This window comes from Chionomys nivalis, chromosome 4 (assembly GCF_950005125.1).
Source record: "Chionomys nivalis chromosome 4, mChiNiv1.1, whole genome shotgun sequence".
Classification (NCBI taxonomy): Eukaryota; Metazoa; Chordata; class Mammalia; order Rodentia; family Cricetidae; genus Chionomys; species Chionomys nivalis.
The window spans coordinates 59,848,359-59,867,326 of record NC_080089.1 but is presented as its reverse complement, the minus strand read 5'-3'; the positions used below and the strand labels follow the sequence as shown (position 1 = coordinate 59,867,326).

General features: G+C 42.6%; 2 protein-coding genes across 12 annotated transcripts in view; one reads left to right on the top strand and one right to left on the bottom strand.

The window, feature by feature from the left end:
• Positions 1–907: 907 nt before the first annotated feature.
• The window catches only part of Lrrc49 (leucine rich repeat containing 49), a 110,936-nt gene continuing 92,875 nt past the window's right edge, over positions 908–18,968 (top strand). The window contains exons 1-7 of one of the 11 annotated variants that reach the window (XM_057766919.1): positions 908–1,241; positions 1,865–1,921; positions 3,903–3,990; positions 8,464–8,661; positions 8,983–9,088; positions 12,162–12,365; positions 17,960–18,026. In XM_057766919.1, coding sequence (XP_057622902.1) covers positions 1,194–1,241; positions 1,865–1,921; positions 3,903–3,990; positions 8,464–8,661; positions 8,983–9,088; positions 12,162–12,365; positions 17,960–18,026 — 768 coding nt within the window. In that variant the 5' untranslated portion in view covers positions 908–1,193. Of the gene's footprint in view, positions 1,242–1,548; positions 1,633–1,864; positions 1,922–3,902; positions 4,015–8,463; positions 8,662–8,982; positions 9,089–12,161; positions 12,366–17,959; positions 18,027–18,968 lie in introns of those variants that run through there. The other 10 variants (XM_057766917.1, XM_057766920.1, XM_057766918.1 and 7 more) reach the window with 10 other exon arrangements.
• On the bottom strand, positions 14,647–15,085 carry LOC130872717 (cytochrome c oxidase subunit 7B, mitochondrial-like). Its single transcript, XM_057766930.1, has one exon. The coding sequence runs from the start codon at positions 15,016–15,018 to the stop codon at positions 14,776–14,778; it is 243 nt and encodes an 80-aa protein (XP_057622913.1). The 5' UTR covers positions 15,019–15,085; the 3' UTR covers positions 14,647–14,775.

Genomic DNA, 18,968 nt, shown 5'->3' with positions numbered 1-18,968 from the left:
GTTTGCATTTCAAACATTGACAGAATACTACTAAAGAACGGGTTTTAGGCATCCACCAAGATGTGGAAAGCAGCTCGGTATTGAAGAAAGAATATTGGGCTGGCAATTGGAACTACAGTAAGAATTTCAGGTCCTCGAGGAAGATAAAGATGGGTTTGGACTAGCTGGGAAATAAGGTTTCCTTCAGCCCTATTATTCCATACAAAATGTCAGTTACAGACCACTTGACTTCTTGGCAAACGTTTCTCAGATTTAGAGCTAAACATTTCTTCTGCACAATTATGGAGCCATTGTTTAATCCACATAATGGCAATAGGGTGGAAGCTTGATTGTCTCAAAGAGGGCTTGGAAGTCTTTAAGAGAGCAAGCAGTGGTAACCAGATGCAAGGTAAGTGTAATTCATGTTTATGGGAGTAGAAAATTAAGCAGTGAGGACAAGATGTGAAGTTCAGCTCGCCAGGAACATGAACTTGAAGGCATCTGGTAACAGTCAAAAGAAGTTTCGGCACAGGAAGGAATTATTAGCAAGTCTGGTCTTCAGTTTCCTTCCTCATTTTTTTTTTTTTTTTTTTTTTTTGACAGGTCGACAGTTTTGGAGCTAAGAGTCAGGAGATGCCAGGTCCAGAGCACTAGGTTCCTCTGCTAGCAGTGGCCCCAGGGAAGCAGCTTCTCTTTCACTGTTTGCCTCCAGGTATCCTTCCTGGCCTCAGCTCGGAGGAAGCGCCGAACTGGAGTTCCAAATGGTAAGGTTCTTGGGTATCTTCATCCAGCTCTTCCCAGCGATTCTCCCAGGAAAACAAGGAGATGTAGGCAAGGGGAATCAAACTTCCCGCGGGCAGCGTTGAGGCGGGTCGTAAAGAGGAAAGGACCGGAAGTCGCGGTTGTCATAGCCGCGGATGTGGCCAGCCTCTTCCCCATTTTATCCTCCTCCGGATCCTCCCGCTGTTTTCATGAGACTCGGGGGAAAAAAAAGCCAGAACGAAGAATTGCTGACGCACCGGGACGAACAGATACACCCCGAGGCTAACCACTCGGACGGCCAACAGATCTGGGACGAGGACCAGACCGGAAATGGTGGTTTCCATGGCAACGCCTGAGCGGGTTGCCTGGGAGATGACCCCTTTTGGTCTCTTTGAATCTTAGCTGTAGCATTACCTCGAAGGAGGATCGAACATCTTGGACTGTCTCCTGCCATGATTCCCGGGAAATACCGCTCCGTTTCTGGCCGAGCTGCAAACAATGTGAGCTGGGCCTTCCTGCTTTTTTCCCTTTCCAGTAGTCTTGTCCTCTCTGACTGGCGTCTTTGTCCTAGGTGATGGGCTGCATAACTGGGACCAGGGCCGCTCAAGCTATTGTCTGACTGAAGCTAGGGGTTCGTGGGCTAGTCCAAAGTGCTCGGAGAGTATTTGAATATGGTATGATGGGTCTTTAAAATCTTGCCGAGGATCTGAGCTCCCAGAAGGTGGAGCTGGTCTGCTAGGTAAACACTGAGATTCCTTTAGTTAGCTCCCACCCCCTTCTTTCTTCGCCTGAGAAAGGAACCTGTTCTTAGACACTCCCACCTCCTTCGTTCCTACACTGATATATTGGTTGGCAGGAGAAATGGCAGGGATCAAAAGCTTGAGGTACAAGGTGGGTCGAATTGGTACCTCCGACATTTTGAAAAGTAAATTAATCAAAGCTTTTTAATTCTTAGACGTCATTTTACAAATCTTCGGGAAAATGGTTATTAACTAGAAAGGCAAACAATGATGGAGCATTTGATGGTGTTCCAATTTTTGTGATGTCTTTATACCGTGGGGGGGTTATGTGTGTATTTATATATATTAAGAATATGTTTTGTGATTTAATTTTTACATTTCAGGTGAACTGCGGACTTCATCTGGTTATTCAAACGTCGTCACTTTCTGACAAAAACAAAGTAAGATTTAAGCAAATTTGTATTTAAGTTGAAAATAAATTGTCAGATATTCTCCACAAATCGTTGCATGTTTTAACAATAGAGTCTCACCTGGAGATTGAGTATATCTATTTTGATCTTTAATGTAAAGCATATTTTATTTTCTGCCTACAAAAAGCCAAATCACCCCTTACATCAACTTAGATCATTCCATTGGTTACAAGAGTTCCCCCTTCTTACATTTAACATTTCTGCTGAAGGTATTTCTTAAAATTGGTTGTATGACATAACTTAATTGAGAAATGATTTTATTTCTTAGACATAGGTAAGATGATGTTGTCGTTGTACTGGCGGCATCTTGGGAAGAATAACTGTAACATTTAGGAGAACTTCACTCTATACTTCACTTCCAATCAGAGAAGAAAAACTGGCTTAGCAGTGGAAATATTGTTAGAATGTTTTCATAATGTATTGAGTGGGGGATTCTTGTGTGTGTGTGTGTGTGCTTCTGTGTCTATTTCTGTGTCTCTGTGGAGTTATAGGCAGTTGTGAGACACCTGTCATGGGTGTTAGGAACCAAACAGGTCCCATGGAAGAGCAGCAGTGGTCTTAACCTCAAAACCATCTTTCTACATTCATACCATTTACTTGTAATAGCTTTGAACTCTCCGGAACTGCTGGCTTCATTTGATTCCTTGCCCGCCTCACCTGAGCACTCACACATGCTCCCCCACCCTCCCATGCTATTTGTACACCATACACTTCTTCCTTTAGCCAGAGTGGTCGTGTTCAACCATCACAATTCAGTTGTTCCCTAAGGCGTTGTGAAATAGGCATCCCTGGAGTCACAGACAGCAGCAGGAAGAGAATCAACAAGGGCCAGAGGAAGGTGAATGGAAGGGAGCCTGCCTAAAATGTGAAAATAGCAAATACTCCCTTGTCTGACTCCCCTGGTCTCATCATTTGATCATCTTCAATAACAGCTGGATTAATGAAAAAATGTATTTCTTATTAATATCAGGCATGATGGATTGCTTGTTAAGCTTTCCTAATTGTCTTTGCCAGGTGAGTCCTTTTCTCCTGTTGCAGTCCTCTTAGGAGCACTGTGTTTATTTCAACATCCTTTTTGTACCGTTCACTGTCTTGAGTGTAGCCATGTAGTGTTCATGGTGATAAGATGCAGATGCTGATGTGGAGGTTATAGGATGGGTGAATGGGAAGCATCATAAGCCTCGGAAGATATATTTCTAAAGTTTCTGTTGCTAAACATAAGAGGCCATTCTGGCTTTGGCTTTTCAGTCCTACTATGAAAAGTATTTTTAAAAAGTATTTTAAAGATTATTAATTAATTTTAAAATTGACTTTTAAAAATTCTTAACATTGTTAAAAATAAAAATTATTGAAAAAGACAGTTGAAATTCTTCTTAAATATGCAATTTTATTATGTTAAAATTTGACATTTAAAGGATTTAAAAAATCAAAACAGTTCCATTAGCTTTTATTGTTTGCATTTCTTTTTTATTGAGCAAATGACTCTTTCAGTCATGGTATTTGGGGAGGGATTGGAACTATTTTAATCTGATCTTCTATAACTGTTTTATAGTTATGTTTGGAAAATTACACCTCCCTTGCAAATTCCACCTTCGCCCATGTTAAAATTTACAGCTCATTGTCATTAAGTATATTCACAGCGCTGTGCGACCGTCACCTCTGTTTATTTCTAGAACATTTTCATCATTCCAAACATAATCCTATATTTATTAAGCAATTGCTCCCTATTCCCCACTTATTTGAACCCTCTGGAAACCACAAATATGCTTTTTGTTTTTATGAGTTTTTCAACTCTGTGTAGTTCATATAATTGGATTAACATGTGGCCCTTCCTGATGTTTTTAAGGGTCAATCTTTTTTTAAGCATATTTTATCTTTTACATTATAATAAACTTCATTTATTACTGTGATTTTTTTCTTACAATATCTTTTCTTAAATGCTGTATTGCAGGTTGAATTCAAGCTTAATAGAGAAACACCATCATTTCCTGGCAGACTGTTGCAGCATGACCTAGAGAGAAACTACTCCAGTAGGCAAGGTACTGTCAGAGAACAGAGAACAGGTTCGCTTTCTTTAAACCGTTGTTTCTATGACTAAACCTGAATTACAAAAGGAAATAGTTCGGTGGTTACAAAATTGGTTTGATATTTGTTTAAATCAGAATTGGTGATATAGATCAACACCACACACACACACACACACACACACACACCCACACACACACCCCATAGTGGATTGCTTCCTATGCGTTAAAACAAAATAAACAAACAAAACCCAAGAAACTTATTTTAGTTTGAATGTAGGTTACAATAGAGAATAGGAAAAGAATGTTCTGATAATGTATTAGAAATAAAAATAATGGCTAATCTGAGGATATGGGAAGACAAGTGTTTTGGAAACAAGAAAACAGTGGGAAGTCGGGAATAGGAAGAAGGTGTCGTCTGTGGGAGAACGGTCACACAGTCACACGGTCACACGGTCACGCTGTCACACAGACACAGGCACTTCATTGCTAGAAGCCTTCAGCTTGAGGTGAATCATTTGTGAGTTTGTTAGAAGTGCAGCTTCTTGGTGCGTCCCCCCCTTGCTCATTCTGACTTGGTCAGTTTGGGGTGGCATTTGGGGTGTGTATTCACGGTGCCAGGGTGGTTCTGTCAGGTGGTAGCGATGTGGTTTGTAGACGGCCCTTGAACAGATGGTAGGTGATAGGATTTGCTGTACTTCTGAAACATGTTTTTAAAACCAAAGTAAAGTCTCCTTCGGAAATCTGACTCTTAGTTGTGCTAGTTATTTGGGATGTGCTAGTCTAGTAACACTAGTTAATAGCGGGTTCCACCTCTGCCTCTTAGGAGCACTTGCTGCCCCCACCCCGCCTCCTGTATGCTTTCTGATCCCGTGGATTTGCCTTCCATGTCTGGATGTCTGTATAAGAGGGCGATCAGTACAGGCCCTCCGATGGCCCGTTTCATTACTGTATGAACAGAAGGCAGTATTGAGTAGTTTGAATATTGATTAATATGTCTTTTTGTGTGCATGTGGTGGGGTGTCTCTGGGCCTTTCTCTTGGACCCATATAACCTTACCCACCTTTTCTCTTTCCTACCTCCTTCGCTCAAGACTTTGTCTATTCCCGGAATTGACACCACCTAGATCTAGCTCTGTCTGGCAGGAAGCATCTGTCCTCCTCTTTCGTTTGGTTCCGAGTGCATTCCTAGGGTGTGTGCTGTGATCTCTGCACTGTTTTCAGCAAGGAGCTGCAGATTCTTGCCTGAGGCTGTTCCAAGCCTTCACTGGGAATTTCTTTCAAATTTGTGCATAGTAGCATCTTTATTTTCCCTCAGCTGTGAACAAAACTTACTTGTTCACATTTTTCTAGAGTCACAGGAATCATTGTTAATTACTATTTGTATGATAAGGAATAAAATATTACCAAATATTTGCTGATGAGGACATAGTGCAGATGTATTGATTTTGTGAAGCCCAGAGGCAAAGTTTCATATATGAGAGCTTTGACCCATAAAATACAAAATAAAAATAAATTTAGGCAGAAAGAAATTGAATTTGCTTTTTCTTAAAAGGTCCCATTTAAAGCCATTCTCTGTGACAAGACACTCATTTGATGTGTCTTAAATGTGGAATTGTTCATTGCCAGTGAACCTCTTCCATGGTCTGGGTAGTATTATGTAAAGAAAGCCACACAAGTTGTAGCTGTTCTCTTGACTCCTGCACTCAGTTTTATACAACCTAGAACATACAACTCTGGAAAAAAATTTAAGTCAACAAATTTTAAAAAAATTGAATTTAAGCTTTGTTGGGCAAGAAGACCCATGTGTGATAAATGGCGCTGTCACATCTAGCCCCCACACCCCATACAGACAGTTATTACTTTAAAAATGAACCACACGCAGCCACCGGCACAACATAACCATGGTTCTCTCAGTTGAAATGAAGGAGCTTGATGTCTCAAAACAAGTCGTCTAAAGTTTAGACTTCAAATTTGTAAGGTTTAAATTCTAAGGTGATTTCCTGGAGGCCTGGTGGGGAGTAGCTGCACGTTAGCCTGTGTCCTCAGGTTGGTAAAATCTAGCTTCTCCAGTGAGCCCTGTGATCTCATCAGACCCCTTAAGTAATGGAAGGAGGAGGAGATGCTCAACTCCTGCCTCATGACAAAGGGGTGGGAAATCATGTCAGAATCTTGGTCATCAGATGGTTCTACAAGATGAAGCTCAGCCGACAGCCACTGATGTGTGCTCTGCTCCCTGGGCTGCCTGTCTCTACCACCGCCTCCACCACCCTGTCACGTGTCTGTCCACCTGCTGTCTCTACCACCGCCTCCACCACCCTCTCACGTGTCTGTCCACCTGCTGTCTCTACCACCACCTCCACCACCCTCTCACGTGTCTGTCCACCTGCTGTCTTTACCACCACCTCCACCACCCTCTCACGTGTCCATCACCTGCTGTTGAGCCTACACCACATTGAGCGCTTTAACCAGTTGTAGACCATTTTGCCTCTGACCACTTTGAGACACTGTTTATACTAAAGTGCAGAAATTTCTGATTTTCTTTCTTTTTTTTTTAAAAAAATAGAAATAAAATACAAAATAGATTTTCAGTTAAGTTCCTCTAAAGTGGAAAGACAGTTTATGTCCTGATTGACTCCTACATCTAAATTCTGCTGAGATGTAAAATGAGACCAGCTGTTGGGACCTTGCAGATTGGGTTGGGAAGTCAGGGTACATGTAACAGAAGAGTGATGTCCAGCCACCTGGGGGCAGTCCTCATGTCAGTGTACACCCACCTAAACACATGGCTGTCCAAAGGTTCAAGTCACTTGAGGACAGTCCACATGTCAGCGCTACACCCACATAAATACATGGCTGTTCAAAGGCTCCTGTGTGTCCCACTCACAGGATCTGTGTGTAGATTGTAAGACTTTTTTCTCCTAACCATTTTAGTCTTTTGCATCTACAGAAGGGTGTCTATCACATCAATGGTAAACTGAAAATACTGGCATTTGCACGTAAGAGGAACTGAAATATGTAAGGATAGAATTTTTTCATTCATGAAGAGTAAGTGAAACGTATTCTTTGATTATTTGCCTCTACATTCCAAGTCATGGAAGGTTTTGATCTGTTAAATCTCAGATTGCCTTGAAGTTCTTATAGTAATTCAAAAAACCTAATGAAATGTTAATCAGACAAAATGAGATTCTTTATTCCCTTGCGTTTCCTTTCATTATGTTCCACTGACCTTGGCATCTAATCTTTATGTGTAGCTACTCCTCGAGCTGTTTTTGGCTTTGGACTCCACATCAATGTGTTGGTTCCTGTGGCTTGGGGATCCTGCCAGCAAATGTTCCTGTCGTTTGAGCACGGTGTCAGTTCTAGGTGCTCACCTCTTGGGACAGCATGATTGGCTGTCTTGATGTTTCATGCTCTTCAGTACAGTGAGATGTGAGCTCTGATTATTTGATGGAAAGCATGAGATGGCCTGGCTTGTAGACTTGGAAAGGCTGGCTGATTTCGATACACTGCCTTTCAGTTAAGAGGGGTGTGTGTATGTGTGTATGTGTGTGTGCATGCGTGTGTGTGTGTGTGGCTTGATTTTAGGCTCTCATCAGTAGTGACCAGAAAGTCTATTAACTTCTAGGTTAAGATTTTCTCTTCGGATAGTCTAAGCAGCAGAATTCTGAGGTAGCCTTGGGTTCTATCATCCTACCGATTGCTCCATTGAGTACTTCCTTGTCCCTTGCTGCTTTCAGTGATGGTCAATCTCCAGAGACAAATATAGAAGATAGCCTCTGGTATTCAAAATTTTTAGAGTTTTTCCTCTTTGCTTCCAGACCACTCTGTAATTTTCTATCTCTTTAGAATATATCTTAGTGTTCACCCCTTCCTAATCCCATCTGTGATGTGTTTATCATCCACTAACTAGACACACTACGTGCAAAGGAACTGGTCTCCTTTTTAGAATAGTTATAAGCATTTTTAAAATTTAGGTATGGATGTTTGTCTGCATGTGTATCTGTATTACAAGCAAGGCCGGAAGAGGGAGTTGGATCCCCCAGAATTGAGATGGTTGTGAGCTGCCATGTGTGGTTACTGAGAATCAAACCTGGGTCCTCTGTAGTAGCAGCCAGTGCTCTTAACCATCAGGCTCCCTCTGCAGCTCTGTACATCCCTTTATAGTCTGTCCTTTTGCACATTGTTCTAGCTTATTCATTTCCTATGTGTTTTTCTCCAAGAAAAGCTTCTATCAGAAACACCCAGCCAACATCCTTTAGACTTTGCCAGGTATCATATGCTCTCTGGGTCCCAGCTACAGTATCCTCAGTTGTCGACATGCACTTGCTGTCTTTGCAGCATTCTCTAGCAATGGTAGCGGCCTACGCACAGGGAACAAACAAGGATGTGAGGTTTACGTCCGCTATCCCACATTACTTTCTGTGTCTATCCTATAGCAAAGTCATGTGTTGTGTAGCTTTGTGATAAACTTTTTGATATTTTGAAGGAGATGGAAGAGTAATAAGTCCGTCGCCTCGTAATAAGTCATCATGCGTCTCATCCACAACAAATGTGACAGAACTCTGTGGGCTGGACATGAGAACTGCCACAAGCTCCCTGGCAGCATTCGGAGACTCTTCCATTCAGACACCTTCAAAGCCCAGAATCCGGCAGGGCTGTCATAGTGCTGGCCCCAATGTATCTGGTAATGAGGGGCGATCCTGTAGCGTATCGTGTAGTTGGCATGTAGTGTTAGGAGTTAGAACGGCAAGGGATCAAGACAGCGCCAGAGCACATTAGATTATTCAGCTGACTTGTAAAGCAAGGGAAAGCTACCTGCGCCCACAGAGCACAGAGCTAGGATTGAGAAGAAGACAACCCAGTGTAATATCAGCTCCTAGTGCGGAAGCTGTGGAAATGGTCAGAAAAGCTGTCCCTGTAGGCTCCAAAGCTCCCCATATAAACAGTGCCTCTAGCTTCACAGCTGCCACAACTTGCCTTCAAGTGATTTGTGTATCGTTTCCAGCAGGTGATCATATTAATCTGGTGAGCTCATCAATGCCATCGTTTCCTATTCTCCAGCGTTCCTCTGAAGAGAAAATTCTTTACTCAGACAGGCTGACCCTGGAAAGGTGAGCACACCTTCCTTTCTCCCTTTCACAACATCTGCTCTCCTGTTTGCTTCTGGTCTTCCCTCTGATGTCATCTTCCCACCGTCTCTCCAGATGCAGTCCCTACCAACTACGCATGCTCATTCCTTTGTCTGCTTTATTTTCCCCTTTGGTATTTACCGTTCTCTAGCATGTTAAATATTGACTTGTGTTTGTTGTCTGTGACCTACTAGAATATAATCTGCATAAATGGTGGTTTTTGTTCAGTTGTCTTCCTGGGCACCTAGAACAGAGAACCTGGTACAATGTGGGTTCTTGAATAAATGCTGTAGAAAGAAGTGAATATGTATAAGGTTTGGTGCCCTTCTTTATAACCAGGAAGGGATTTGTAATGGGATAGTGGGCGTAGAATCCCAACAGACGGAACATCTGTGCTGTGCACAACTGACTTCAGCATGACGCAGCTGCTGAATGAGTCAGCTCTCCTGTGTGTATGTACCAGGAAAAGGCCCTGTTCTGAAGGCAGAGTTCTAGTTGAGACCAACATCTCTCAAAGCGTCACGATTTTGAAGTTCCCACCCTAAATACTACCTTATGTTTATACCGTTTCCAGCAGCATTTCATGTTTGAGGGATTGTGTAGGAACTTCCCTTCAGTCTTTAAAAACACACTCAAGAACAATAACCTAGTCTTGTGTTGCTTGACATTAGCAGGAGCCCTGTTTGTCAGACTGTGACTTAAGAAGTTTGGTGCTTCTGTGGTAGCTCAGGGGTAGCTTGGGCAGCTTTAAAGATGAGTTTTTGGCAGGCTGGGTGTCTAGAATGGAGAAACCAGCACTGATTAATAGACACTTGCTTATCAAGAAAATCAGGACCAAGGAAACTGGCTCTCCTTTGAAGGCTGAAGGCTGGCCGTGAGACGGTAGCACCACAATGATGCCATCGCTGTCATATGTACAGACAACAGAGTTGGACCAGCAGCAGGGTACCACCATGGAAGCCTTGTTTGACAGCCAGTGGGTAATAGTGTTTTCTGCGTTATTGTGTGTGTGGCTTCTTGGTCAGGGAACTGAATGTTCAAGGGAAGACTCTAACCATAAGAAGTACTTGGCCTCACTGATTTAAAAGTAGGCTTAAAATATCAGGAGGGACAGCATGTTCCAAGAAGGAAACAGATGTCAAATCATGGTCCTACACAGACATCTGTGATAGGGCAAGAAGCGCCATAACCCAAGACTTTTACAGACACAGCAGAGTTCCCCTGGGGTGAGTAGGCCATTGCTTCCTCTCCTGCTCTGCTGGAGTGGCGGGGATTACTGGGGTGAGGGAAAGTGACTTTATTTCAAGGCTTAGCGGTTTGAGAAAGGAGGACAGGAGGTGATTTTCCTGTGTGGGTAGCAACTGATGCAAAGACAGGAGCTGAGGCTTTCACTAAGAGAGACAGACTGAGCAGAGAGGACACCATTCAAGTTTTGCTAAGAGCAAAGCTACAAACTTCAGCTGGCATATCTGTAATCATTTAAGTTATAGTTTATGTAAGAGAAATGTCAGCTGTGAGAGTACGAAACAAGAGATGAATTCTAAATGTGATCCACACAAAACTGGTGCACAGTGGTTTTTACTTTTCTTCTCTCTTAAATCAGTTTCTCCAGAGTCTCTTCTCTTTCCCCCATACCTCCCCACCCTGCTGTCTTTCTCTCTTTCTGAGACAGGGCCTCACTCTTTATCCACTGCTGGCCTAGTACTCACTATGGAGATCAGGGTTGCCTCAAAATCAGATACCCACCCGCCTGTGCCTCTGCTTCCTTAGTGCTAGGATTGAAGGCGTGCGCCACTGTGCCCAGCTTTAAGGGTCTGTTCTTAAAGGTCAAATGACCTTTAGTATTCCCTTTTTTCCCCACTAACCATTCTTTTTTCATTGCAACAAGAGCTCTGATCCGTCCATATTCTGCCTGTGTTTATAGCATTCTGGCTGACTTTCTTTAAAACTCCCATTCATGAGGTGTCACTGAGGGATGTTTCTAACAAACCACACTAGCATTGTTAATGCACAGCCAGAGCTGTGTTTCCCTTGAAGAGCCTTTGACTCTCCATGCAGAATCTCCTAGGCCCTCCTCCTTCACAATGCTATGACATGGGGAGAATTCTTCAAGGGTCATGACTTTATTTACTCCACAAAGGAGACAGAAGAAGTTCACTGCTTTAAATACAACCAAATACACACAGAATTGCATCCCATCTGGTCTTGAAAACCATGAATATTCTGCAGAGTTAAAGCTGGTGTTGGACAATCGAATCCAGCATCCAGCCTCGTGAGGAGTTGCTCAGTAAGGGTCGCCTTACAATTCAATTAAGGGACTTCGCATGGGGTTTTCCAGCAGTGTCCCTGTTGTAGGTGGCAGGATTTCTTCTCGGTCTCATGAACTTTTGTGAGTCAGTGATTTAAAATAAGCCTGTTAGTATGGTTCTTGCTCCCATGACTTAGTCACTCAGAGAAATTTTGACATCAGTGACTGATACCAAACGCATTTTTTTTTCTGGTTTTGTGACTTGGTTTGACCATTTAAACCTCTCCCGGAAAGACAATTATATTTGAAAGCTTTTGATATTAATGTCATGTGAAATTAATATCAGAGACTCGTTTAGATTTAACTTTAGTGATTACCCTTGTCAGTGTCCATTGTCTCCCAGCCCCCAGCCCCCCCCCCCACAATTCATGGTTAAATTTGGTTCTCTTCCCTGGGGTCAGGAAGTAGTCCAAATAACCTCTTTATTTTTAAAAAATATTAATTTAATTGTATGCATGTGTGCTTGAGTATATGTCTGTGTGCCACATGCTTTCCTGAGCCCGTGAATGTCTAAGGAGAATGCTGGAATTCCTTGAACTGCAGTTTTGAGCTGAGTTGTGAGGTACTGGGAACTGAACCCAGGTCCCCTGTAAGAGCGGTAAGTACTCTTAACTGCTGAGCCATCTCTCCAGCCCCAACTTATGTTTCCCTTCTCGTAGCCTGGGTGCACAAACTACTTAATCGTATTTGATAGGGGAAGCAGGAAGAGGATGCTGACTCAGAATCTTACCTACATTTTTTTTCTAGACAGAAGTTGACTGTGTGTCCTATCATCGATGGGGAAGAACACCTTCGTTTATTGAATTTTCAGCACAATTTTATAACTCGGATCCAGAATATTTCTAATCTACAGAGGTTAATATTCTTGGACTTGTATGATAACCAGATTGAAGAAATCAGTGGGCTTTCCACTCTGAGGTCTCTCCGTGTCCTTCTGTTAGGGAAAAACAGGTATTTGGGAAGCAGTTTCTCTTCATGTGTGGGTATGTGCATGTGTTGTGTGTGTTGGGAGGGTATGTGTATACAGGGTGTGTGTGAGTGTGCACTGTACACATGAGTGCATGTGCATTAGAGTATGTGTGTGTAGGAACAGATGCGTATATGTTTACATGTCTGTGCAGGTGCTCACAGTGCATGTGGAGATGAGAGGAGGACCTTTGGTGTCCTGCTCTGTCACTGTGCCTTTTTCTCTCACTGAACCTAGAACTTGCTTTTTGGGTATGTGGGGTGGGGCACCAGACTGGCCAGCCAGTGAGCCCCAGGATATTCCTATTGTTGCATCCAGCTTTTATGTGGATGTTTGGGATGCAAATTCAGTTCCTTGCTTGCATAGGCAGCACTCTTAGCTGCTAAGGTCCCGTGGAAGCAGTTCTTGCTTGTAGCCTAATAGAATTCATGGAATGTTCAGGTGTAAGTCACAGCAGACTAATACTGTAGGTATTACTAGAGGAAAGCTTAGCGGAAGTCAGTGGTAGCACACTGGCCGAGCATGAGAGCCCGGGGTTGAGTTCTAGCCCTGGAAGAATCTATCCTGATTTGCTCTGTGATACCCAGTCTGACAATCATGGCATTGCTCCAGCACCATGCCTTAGATAAAAGTAATTGGAAGAGTCCAGCTTTGACTTTATGATTTCTTAGGCTATGTTTTAAGCATATGTACTCACTTGAAGCTTGTACGTGTCTTGCCATTCTTATTGGTGTTTACCTGAGAGGGACATTTGCTATTTTGCGATTGTTAAATCAGTGGTAAATTCTTTTTCAGAGAGTGGTTCTCATATGTTTTATTTAAATATTTGTTTATGGTTTGAATTTTATGTATATGTGTGTGTGTGTTTTCCTGAGTGCATGTCTCTGTACTGCCTGTGTGCCTGGTGCCTATGAAGGCCAGAAGATGGCGTTAAATCTCTGGAGCTGGAATTGCAGGCCATTGAGAGTTGCCTGATATGGGTGCTGAGAGCCAAACCCAGGTCCTCTGCAAAAACAGCAAGTGCTCTTACTGGGGGTGCCATCCTTCCAGCCCCCGATATGTTTTAGTGTCACATCTTGTTTGGGTACTGTCCCAGTTCCTTTGCTATAGCTCTGTCAGGCAGTAGCTACACAGTTCCTGACTCGTGGCCTTGAAATCACTTATGACTTTCATTCAGTTTTGCCAAATAACTTTGAATACCTTAGTAGAAGGATTAACAGAGTCTAAAAATTAGTAATACCTTTTGGTTTTTGGCCTTTTCAAAGCTCATGGTTGACATCCTGATAGCAAAGAACAGTTTGTAAGAGAAAATATATATAACCTAATATGAGAGAGTAGTCTTCAGATAAGAAGACCCAAAGAAATAGATTAAAAGTCACATTGTGTTTGTAGGTTAGATGGCTAGTGGGCAGTCTTAGTGAAATGTGTTGGGCAGAAGGAATGTCCATATCGTCCATGGCTGTACTCTGGACGACTCTGCAAGGCCCTTAGTGCAGGCTTTCCTGTGGCTGTTTTATTCCCATTGCTTCTGTTTATAAAGGGCTTAGGATGTACTCTTGGGTGCTATAGGTCAGAGAGTCTTTTTATGGCCTTAGGGGAAAATGGTGGGAGGAGGTTAGTGTGACCTTCCTGCCTCTCCAGAGTTCTTACTTTATTTCAGCCTGAATTATGTAATATTCAAAGTTCTGTGTTTGGAGATGTGTTCTTAACTATATTCTCAAGGTTATGTCCCAGATTTTAGCATCATATTTCCCCCTGATGTTTCTCTGAAAGTTTCTATTAGTGTAGTTTATTAGTTCAAATGTTGCATTAAGAATTGCACTAAAAAAATAAATTCCAGAGTTTGAGGGGCTGGAGAGATGGCTCGGTGGTTAAGAGTGCATACTGGACTGCAGTTCATTTCCCAGCATCCATGTCAGGCCTGTTCTCAAAAGCTTCTAACTCCAGCTCTAGGTGAACCGACACCCTCTTCTGGCCTCTGGGGGCAGTGCGCTTACTGGCCCTCCACACACATAAACACATAGTTAAACATAAGAATAAAAGAAAAAGTTTCATATAGTTTGAGAGAATTTGGGAAATCGTAAGCCCATAGAATATTAAAGTATGAAGTGACCTCAGAAGTCAGTCCTTTCATTTTAGAGACGTGAAAACCGAGTGGTCAAATGGATCTGGCATAGTCAGCTGTGTAAAAACTACCACACACCATGAGTAGGTTTCCAGACAGCTCACTGAGCTAAGTGAGGAGGGAGCTGACTTTTTTTTTTTTAAGGTTTCAAAGGTACTTTATTTTTTCTTCAATATGCCATATTATAGGGAATACATGATTCTTTGACTTGGCATCACTTATTGATTGGTTTTGAAATAATTCCTTGATTATTGCACCAGCTGGCATGACTACTGATCTCTCCATTCCTTGGGGGTGACTCTGCCAACAGGTGACAGGTTCCATTCTATTCCAATTTGTGTTGCTGTATACGTCCATGCAGAAATACAGAAGAGGCCTCCAGCTGCTAATACAGCATTTCCATATTTGTCGTGGAAATCCGGTGTCTGCTTCTGATGGCTGTGTCTTGCCACCACTTGCTGAATGCTTCGAACTTGGAGACGGCTTAGTGCGTTTTTGGCTAAGCGCAACATCGCGGAAAAGATGGAACTGCGGTGACGACCGGTGCTGCCTCTGTGCAGATTCCGGGAGCTGACTTTTGACTTTAAGGCTTTCTTTTCCAGGTGTTCTATGCCAGCTTCCACAGGCCTGGCTCCTTTCTGGTTCTGAGTTATAAGTGCCTAGCTCACATTTATTCTTTAGTGCAGTGGCCTAAATATATCTCCCTTTTCATCCTTAGATGCAGATATTTTCTAGAGATATCTGTGATCCCCATCTCTAATGTAAGCAAGATTCAAAGGCTGGTTCTGGTTGCATCCAGTTAAAATCATTTCTCTATTCTTTCTGCCTGTTTCTACTTTTTGGTTTCTCAGGAGCAATTTGTTCATCTTGACCCAGAAGACAGCATTGTTTTGGCCTTCTTGAAGTACTTGCGGTTTCTTACTTTGAGGGATCTAACACCCTCTGCTTTGTGCTTATTTTGCTACAATAGAAACAATCTAATAAGACTCCTCCTCTTTCTTCTCCTTCTCTTTGGTCTTTTTGTTTGCTTGCTCTGCAAGCTATATTTGGATTTTCACCAGAGACACTTAAGCAGTTTTTGAACTGCTAGTGCCCATGAATCAAAGGGAAACGTGTTACAAGAAAATGTGCTACACTCTCTAAGATCGGGTGCCTCTCAGGTATCTGTAACATATGCCTCTGATTCCTAACACATCTGCCCGTGCTCCTAGTCAGACATCTGACAAAAGTCCTACAGACTCTTAGATGCAGAGAGCTCTGCTGAGCATGAAGGATCTGGCTAAGCATCTCCAGCTGTGTGTTGTGGATGACTTTCTGCCTCCCGTTAGTCAGAATAGGTTTCTCCAACTTCTTTTGAAAATTAGAGCATGCAAGCTTGTAGGCTCAGAAGGCCGGTGGAGCTTCTTCAGTGCCATTGCCTTTATGTTGTTTAAGCCCTCAGGTCTCAGGTTCACTGTCATTTACATGATTACCCAAAACCTCCAGTCCCACTTTGCTGTAATAACTACACGTGGCCTCCATTGGGCCTCTGATCTGAGTGCTCTGGATGAGGACAATTTCTGTTATTCATGGAGAGTAAGTTTCAGAGTGTTAAACCCATAATTCTGTGTCTGGATAAATGGCTCTGTGGGTAGGATGCTTGCTGCACAAGCATGAGGACCTGAGTTCAAATTTCCAATTTAAAATGCCAGGTATGGTCATGTACATTTGTAACCCCAGTGATGGGGAATGGAGATAGGCTTGCTGGCCAGGCAGTGTACTCAGAATGGTGTGCTTCAAGTTTGGAGAAACATCCTGTCTCAAAAAGAAAAGCAAAAACAAAATATATAAATAAGGCAGAGATGTGATTAGAGCAAGATATCTCCACATCAGCCTCTGACCTTCACACACACTTGCATACACGAGTGAATGTATACACACAGTGCATATGCACACATACCACACACACACACACACACACCTCCTATTTCTTAATAAGTAGCTTAACTGTAGGCCATTGTTTGACTAACTCGATGTGGGAACCAACTGGAGGACCAAGCTAATTCAAAGGAGACTGACTAGGAGGAGCAGATCATTCATGTTTTAGCAAGCTCTTCAGCTGAATCTGATCCACATAAGAGTTGGAACCACGTTTTAGGGACTGTCAGTTTGGGAATATGAAGAATGGGATCAGCGACTTCTCTAATAGCCATGAGATCAAATTGTTGTTAAAAAAGCACAGCTCTTTCCTAAGCTGTATGGTTCTGCTTCTGTAACTCCCTCCAAGTGTTCTAGGTTTATCAGGAGCAAAACAGAAAACCCAAAAACAAAAACAAGGGGGAAAAAAGGGAAAAAAAAATCATCAAAGCTTTGTCTGTTCCATTGTACTTCACTATTCATTTATATTTCTATTAACCAAATATTTAGATGTTAGCTAGCACGGTATGAAGTACTTGGCCTTAGATAAAGGCCTTTGAGTCCACAAGGATGCTCTGGTTTGGGTGAAATGAAGTAGGAGTGCTTTTTTCAGTAGTATGTTTTCCAGAAAAGAACAGATTCTGAAGTTTTAGGAGAGATAAGTAAGGAGATTGTGGGAAGTGTAGTCTATCTGAATGGAGAAAAGAGCTACAGCCATGCAGCAGTGCTATCTGGTGGGAGGTGAGACCATTTTTATCAGTAAGTTGGATTGAATTGGGTTGTGATGGAGTCGTTGTTGCTTTGGCAATGATGTCAGGTGGCTGAGGCCTGAAAGCAATAACTATTGATAAGGTTTAAGTGTGTACTGCGCTAGCATGATGATTGGCTTCTGGAAGCATCGGGGAAGGTGGACACTCTTCTTCAACCCAATAAATAATGAGAGCAGGAATAAGTAATGATAGATGCTTTGGTAAGGATGACATCTTTCCTTTATTTCCTTGCCTCTACTGAGTAGTTATGGTGCGAATCTGTAGGATCCATAGGAACAATGAAAATAAGCTGTTCATGCTAAGAGAGTGTCCTATGAGTAGCAAGGCAGAGAAGAACACGGGTAGCCTAACCACCAGGGAGTTAGTTAAATTTAGCAATGCAATTGCAAAAAAAAAAAAAAAGGCGCTTTTTTTTTTTAATTTCAAAGTATCATTTTACTGTGTTGCCTGTGCTGGCTCCGAATTCCTGAACTTCTAGACTCGAGTGATCCTTTTGCTTTGGGACTATTGGCTTGTGCTACTGTACCTGACACTGCCTCCCCCCCCTCCACCCCCCATAACACATGCCTTGACCTAAGGTTAGAAGTAGAATTGCTTTTCTCTAAAATAAGACATTTATGCGTCTTTCCCCCAGTAGCAGTAACAGTACTACTCTGTGTGTAGTCACTGGGAGATCAAGAATTTAAATATTAAAATGAGTATACCCTTCTGCTTCAGCAGGCTTTGAGTTACTCATAGATAAGATGTGACTACATTTCTATTCAATTCTACTTATTCTAATTTTCAGAATCAAGAAAATCTCAAATCTGGAGAATTTAAAAAATTTAGATGTCTTGGACCTTCATGGAAATCAGGTATTGTACAACTCTTTCTCACCCCTCCATCTCTCCCTCCCTCTTTCCTTCCCTCCCTCCTTACTTCCCTCTCTGTGTCCCTCTCTCTTTGAAAGTCTCCAGCACATTTTGTGTTATAAATGTTTTAAGAATCACACTAACATTGAATTGTAAGAGTCGCTTTATGGATTCATCGACTTTTTGAGGTCTTCAGCCTTCTGGTGCAGGATTTCCTAGCTTCTTAGAAGTAAATCACAGATGAGACCTTGGGATCTGTCTAATTATGATAGGCTTTATTTAGGCAAGCTCTCTCAACCCTGAGTATCTTGCCAGCTCCTGATATGTATCCCTTTAGTGAAAAGTGACACATTGAGCAACTCACGGTTTCTTAAGGAAGTCCTGTGAAGAGGTTGCTGAGCACCCTTCCCAGCTCCTGTGTTGGAGACACTCAACCTTTGAACTGTGTTGGCTGAGTAATACAGGGGCTTTAACACAGGGCTGTTCTCGCCTTACTTCCTGAGAGTTGAGGCTGTTCTGCTCTGGCCCTGTGCTTATGTGCCTGCGTGGCTTCCACAACCTAAGGTCTTTTGTTCTACGGGCTAGTGCCTACCACATTGCACCCTAACTGAGCACAGCCTCCTGGCCTAAACACTAATGTTCCAGAGTCCATCTTTTCCTCCCACAGGGGCTTCTAGTCCCTTCCATCTGTCCATTCGCACTCTTCACTGCCCTCAAGATCCTGGCAGGCTCAGGTCAATCCTGTCCTTTGCTTTTGCTCTGAGAGGCTTGATTTGCCTTGTCAAAGCACTGTGAGTATGTGACTTGGGGCAGAGTCAGTTTCTGTGTGACAGGTAGTGTGTAGATGTGGGACCTGACAGCCGTAGAGCTGCTCCAAAGGGACTCATTGGTTATTTGAGAAAATTTACTCGATATGTTCGTTATGGTCAAATGGTCAACTAGGAT